Genomic DNA, 6349 nt, shown 5'->3' with positions numbered 1-6349 from the left:
CATAGTAAAGGTGGGACTGAGATACAGTGCTGATTATAGGAAGCTGTAAAAGAGAGAAAAAAAAAGAAAACTCCACTACCTCCGCACCTTTCTTCAGCTGCCACAGCATTCTGTTACAGGTAGGAAAAATAAGCATTCTTTAAAAAAAATGTTAGAAAATATTCTCCTGACGTGTCATTCTGTCATGTGTTTGCTTTAGCCTGTAGTCTCTTGTAGATAAGGCAATGTAACTTAAGGTAACTTAAGGTAATTAAGGTAACTGTTTTCTTGAGACAACTACTGGCTTAATGAATAAACTGTCATTAAATGATTAACTGAACAAAAATTTAACTTTCCCTCTCCTACTGTTTACACCACCAAATTGGATTTACTGTAAATGAATGTCATTTGTTCTACATGTCAGTGTTAATAGAGATTAATAGTATTAACACTTGTGTCTATTTTCTCACATTCTTTCTTGCAGGTAAAACAAGACCATGGACCCTGACTACTTCAAGTCCTACGTGAGTAGACTTTTCCCACCTCTGTCTTCTCTCTGCCATTGTGTTATGGCTCTGTTTACTAAGACACCACATTTGTAGATAACATAAACAGGCGTCTTGCACTCTGATCATCTGCATACCTTCTAACCTTATCTACAAAAGTCACTATGAGCCTGATGTCTCCAGGCCTGCTGGAATACTACAGTGTGATGTCATGTTTCTCTTATGGTTTTAATGTAGAGAAAATCAACTCACCTCAGTCCTGCTCTGCCTAATTATTCACCTCAATTCAATTCAATTGTATTTGCACAGTGCCACATAAAAGGACATATCTCACAGTACATTACAGGGCAAAGTCATAAGCTTGCAATACTATAGAGAGAAACCCAACAGGGTGTGTGTGTGTGTTTGGGAGGGGTGGGGGGGGGTGACACATTAACAGGAACACATTGGTTGATGGATTGTTGATTGTAATAGTGAAAATAATAATAGTCTAATGGTGTTTTCAATAATAACAGCAGCAGTGATAATGCGTCTCCTGTTGCTGCTGAAAAGATTCAGTCCTTATGCTCTCAACCTGCTTTTCCCACCTACCACTTAACCAACCATCCTCCCTCTAGTCACTGCAAGAGTATTTCACATTCTTCTAATTCAAGCATGATGAAACTGACTTGTATCTTTGCTCGTCTCTTGGTGACGCATTCATGGTATGTCTGTAAGTCCATTATCATGTCGCTTCTTCTCTTGTTACAAATTCCTCTCGTTTCCTGTCATTTATCACACTTCTGATAGAATCGGACAGGATCTGTCAGGATTTGTGTCAACCTTTGCATTGTTCATTGTTTTGTCTTTGTGTCTCTTCCTATTCATCATACAGGAGATGTGTTGGGGTACCCTTGGAACGGTGCGACCCTTCTCCAATTTCCACCCTGACAGAGATGTTGCAGAGATCCAGGAGGCCCTGGAGAAGAAAGGTGCTTCTGCTATTAGAGAAAAGCCAGAGTGGTGACGTTAGATAAATGTGTACACAGTTTTGCCTCTTGACATTCCTCGCCCCATCTTTAAATGCTCTGTATTGTATCATAATTGAAATGCAAACATTGTGTCCCTGGCTCAGATGCGGTGACCCTGGTGAGAATCCTAACCAATCGCAGCAACGATCAGAGACAAGTGATCACCAGTACCTTTGAAGAGATAACACACAAGGTAAAGAAACAAGTGAACATGTTTACAGCAGCACATTTTAATGGAAAAGCCTCTAATACAGCATTTAGAGGCTAAAACATGAAATTCAGAAGAACCATTTCGAAGCCACAGCAGCCTCCCACTGTCAGTTTTCATCAAATCAATAAAGTTATGCAACACTACCAAAATGTAGAGTTGCACTGATAATACTGTGTGTGTGTGTGTGACAAATGACATCTGTCTGTTTGCTCATCTGTAACTTCCAAGTGTTTGCTGATCAAATATTGTGTAAACTAAGGGGTTTGAACACACCTTTGTGTAAAGAGGGAGTTTAGCAGTATACACTAATGTAAGAGTGAGTCACAGGTCAAGGGCTTGAGTTAACATGATGCTGTGTTACAGCTTGTTAAAGTTTTTAATATTTGAAGTATTCATTCTCACAAGAAGGTGACAGTATCTGGCAGACTCAGGAATCTGTCACTGCATCAGAGCATCTCAAAGGGAATATTCTGCAGGACAGAAACAGAACTGGCCCATTGAGTTTTAACAGTCAGGTTTCAGACAATTTGTATTAGATATCATTTAACTAAAATGTTGATGTACATCAGTGCTGAAGCTCAATTACATATTATTGAATATTGGATTTTAACAATATTCACATGGTGGTGGTGTAAAATATTGAAATGATAATAAAAGCCTGCATGTTAAAAAAACAGATTGTTGATATTAGATTCCTCAGCTTTTCTACATCAGGACACATCGACCGAGTGTATGACTGTGCTCAACCCACGGGGACAAAGAGAAGTGGTGTAGAAGTTGTAATCAATTTGAGTCGTTGTTGTTAAAATCATTGCTAAGTCTGTTTCACCAGTGAGAGCTAGCTGTTAGCTGAACTGTTAGCTGGTAGTAGCATGTAATGTTATCTGCTGGTTAATACAGCACTGATCTACAGTGCCAGCTATGCTTAAGGTGTCGTACGGATGAAAAATGAGTTTCTTGTGCTCATGGTTAATAAAGATACATTGTTAACATGTGAAGTATATTTGAGACAATATGTAAACTACGAGGAAACCTCTTTGTGGTGTCCCAGGATCTGGTAGGTGGTTTGAAGAAAGCTCTGTCTGGAGATCTGGAGGTTCTGCTGCTGGAGCTGCTGATGCCCCCTCTGCAGTATGAGGCTCACCGCCTGCAGCAGGCCATGTCGGTGAGTGGGTGTTTGTATATGTATCATGGAGGGGCTTGGGTTGGCATTTTACCCTGCCTGTCTGTCACATCCCAGGATACAGTGCATGTGTGCTTGTGTGTGTGCAGGGTTTAGGCACGGATGAGGAAACACTAATGGAGATCCTGTGCACACGATCTGGAAAGCAGCTTCAAGAAATCAGTGCCACATACAAACAATGTAAATCATGTTTTCCTTGTCTTTCTCCAACAGTTTGATTGATTGTTGTGGACGTTTAAACCTATAATCCATAATCTCCTGTGCCCTGATATTTTTTTTTTTTTGTTTATCCCTTTTTCAGTGTACAAGAAGGACCTGGAGAAGGAAATGAAAGGAGAAACCAGCGGAGACTTTGCTAAGCTTGTTCTGGCTTTGCTAAATGTAATTCAGCAAATTAGAGTCTTTTACTTCCTTTACCCTCACATTTAGCCTCATAACTAAAACTGGGACACTAAAACTACAACAGTGGGCATTGTTCCCTCACCATTCTTATTATTAACACAATTTACCGTTGATATGAAATAACAGTGACAGCTTTATCTGAAACACTACAAAATATTGATAATTTTTTCATACTTTGTATAGATATGACCTTGAAATTGCAAGTAAGTTTTCTTCTTTTTACTCCTCTCTCCCAACAGAAAGAAAATGTTGCTGGTGTGGTTCAAAGAGACATCGAGGTATCATTTTCCATAATGTTTTCATCCATAAATTTTGTGTATGCAGTTTTTATGTTATATTTTAATACAATAAAGTGTACACAATCACGGTGCGCTGATTATATGACAGTTAGGATACAAGCAATTTTTATAAGTTACTGATGTGCATTAACAAGAAATGAAGGCTTGTGCTGATTTTGGAACAGTGCGAAAAAAAAAAAAACTGTGTTAAACCTGGGCTATTACAAGGGGGAATTACTTGCATTCTTGCACAAGGGGATCTGTTATCTAAAGTTTGCTAAAGTCTGCCGGGGCATCACTCATTTTAATGGCACCGCAAGAAAAATAGGCATACTGTTACTAAACTAGAAGAGGAAGTCATTTCCCGTTTAAATGAGTGCTTCAGCGTCACAGTGGCACTTTGCTGTCTGTGATTTTGTGGTTCCTAAACTTGGACTGCATCCAGTGAGGCCTATTTATACTGATTTGTGTAGCACAATACACCTCCAGCCCTTGCATGGAGCATGTAGCTGGTGTAAGCCAGAGCTAAGTGAAATTTGATTTGATTTCTTTATTTGCACACATAAAACATTACAAATACATTGTATATAGTTTTTTTATGAAGTGGATGTGTTGGTGAGGTAAGAAACCCATGTTGGGCTTATGTTATACCTCACCTCTACGTAGAAAAAAATTATTATACAATTTTACGCAATATTATATATTATACAAAATGGGGGGGGGGGGGGGATTTCACCCCTTTATGACTTTTCTTGTTTTTATTCTCCCAGTCTCTCTCTGCATCACTAAATGGAAAAAAAGCTGATGCAGGTCCATGGATTGACATACTGACCTCTAGAGACTCAGACCATCTTAACAAAGGTGGGGCTATACTGTATTTTTCTTGCAAAGTTATTTGCAGATCAGTTTCTGTGAGCTGTCATTGTTTTGAATATCAATATGCTCATGCTTCCCTGGTCTTGCATATTACTGGCAGTGCTGATGGGACTGGAGCTGGAGAGCGGACAGATGGCTGTTGAGGCCGTGGAGAAGCGGTTCTCAGGAGACATTCGACTGGGTTTGAAAGTTTTAGGTAAATGTTGTTTGAGACAGTGCACACTGTGATCAGTACACAGTGTACATGTTGATTAGTCACTGACATTTCTTGATATCTGTGTCATAACAGTGCAGTGCATTCAAAACCCTGATGTCTACCTGGCTAAAAGAATAACTACCATGAAGGTAAGATACTGGCAGTTGTTTCTTTTTATTTGCTGATTGATTGTTAAAAGCATGGTATGATGATCAAACTATTATGTGACTAACTGATAAATTGATCATTGTCAGTCTTTATTCAGTTCAGGTATATATAGTATGGTTTATTAGTCATATATGCAGGTGAACAAAGGGTCAACAGTACATTGAAATGTGTTGGATGAGAAAATAGGTCAGAAGTTGTATAAAATAGAATATAAGATAAAAAGATAAATATGAGAACATTGGATGAGATATAAAAAGAAATATAACACTATATACATATAGTGTAGATTATAAATGTTACTCTAATAATAGTTTGTTTCCAATCCAAACTTTAAATGTCTGCAAAGCACTTTGAAGCTGTGCTATATAAATGAATTTGACTTTTTCTACTGCCTAGTTCTACTAAATGATCACAGACAGCCTCTTAATTGGACCTACGGGCTTAACAAATCGTCTTTGTTTATCCGGGTGCTACAAGTTTGTATTTACAGTGCAGTGCTCAGTTAACTGGATGGCAGTATTTTTGAAAGCTACGACCATACTTGACCGTACTGTCAGCAAAGCGTCATTTGTGGCCTTATGGGAATCAGGATATTCAAGCATGTATGAAACAGGAAGGACATTTTATACATGCAGGAAACCTTCTAGTGTCTGAAATTGTTAAATACATAACTGTTCAAAATATTTAACTCTTGCAGACATCGATGGTGCAGGGGATTATGGTGTCTCACGCTGAGGACGATCTGCTGTGTATCCGAGCTGCCTACATAAAGTTAACAGGCACTTCTCTCTACACAGCTCTACAGGTAGGTCACACACATAATATTGTCATAAATACAACATATACATACTGTTTTAATTCTTCCAGGGGGAAAGCATAGACTAGTCTTACATACAAACCTCATCTTTTTCCTACAGAAACACTTCAAAGGTGATCATCTACAGGCTCTGCTGGCCATCTGTCGATCTGAAGATTAAACAAAAGCTACGCATTTTAAGTAGCTCCATTTTTTATTTGTTTACATAGTTCTTTTTTCCTCCTGCATCAGTCCATGACAGTGCAAAAATAAACTTTGTTTTATGGCTACTTTTCATATTGTATGGAATCTCATTTAACTGCCTGCTTTGTGTATGCTTGTTTTAATTACTTATATAAATATATGCACCTAAATCTAACAAAAGAAGTTATGTTGGTTATTTTATGAGTGCAGTTTGTGTATTTGCTTTTATTACTTTTAATAGCTATACTTTTTCATCCTGATGTTATATCTACATACAATATTTTTTCAGGTGCTTATAGACTGAAAGCAATGGCACCCTTTCTCTTGATAATTTTATATTGAATTATAAGAAAATATAATTTGTCTTTTTCATTAATGTTATAATTTTAGATGTAATGTTCACATCTAAATAAGAATGTTTATCCAAATAGTACAACATTCACAAAATGTATATTTTAGTCTCAACTGGACTGACCCTGTCAATCTTTAGTCTCCCCCATCTTTTAGACTTTAAAACATCAAAGTACATCATAGCCAACA

The 6349-nt window shown here is 37.8% G+C and overlaps 1 protein-coding gene across 2 annotated transcripts; it reads left to right on the top strand.

Annotated features, from left to right (window-relative positions):
• anxa14 (annexin A14) lies at positions 1-5895 on the top strand. 2 transcript variants are annotated; one of them, XM_071499615.1, is made up of 13 exons: positions 1-119; positions 464-503; positions 1360-1456; positions 1600-1688; positions 2758-2871; positions 2979-3069; positions 3191-3270; positions 3531-3569; positions 4340-4430; positions 4546-4641; positions 4735-4790; positions 5507-5614; positions 5727-5895. In XM_071499615.1, exons 2-13 carry the CDS (start codon positions 477-479, stop codon positions 5784-5786), a joined length of 948 nt encoding a protein of 315 aa, XP_071355716.1. In that variant the 5' UTR covers positions 1-119; positions 464-476; the 3' UTR covers positions 5787-5895. The 2 variants fall into 2 exon arrangements, with proteins under 2 accessions (XP_071355716.1, XP_071355715.1); XM_071499614.1 differs by having other exon boundaries at positions 5507-5895.
• The last annotated feature ends 454 nt before the right edge of the window (positions 5896-6349 follow it).

Source organism: Trachinotus anak, unplaced genomic scaffold (genome assembly GCF_046630095.1).
Source record: "Trachinotus anak isolate AG129_WGS33_773 ecotype Australia unplaced genomic scaffold, CSIRO_AGI_Tana_v1 ptg000016l, whole genome shotgun sequence".
Classification (NCBI taxonomy): domain Eukaryota; kingdom Metazoa; phylum Chordata; class Actinopteri; order Carangiformes; family Carangidae; genus Trachinotus; species Trachinotus anak.
Note: the sequence above shows the minus strand (reverse complement) of the source record. Positions and strands in the feature narration are given on the sequence as shown.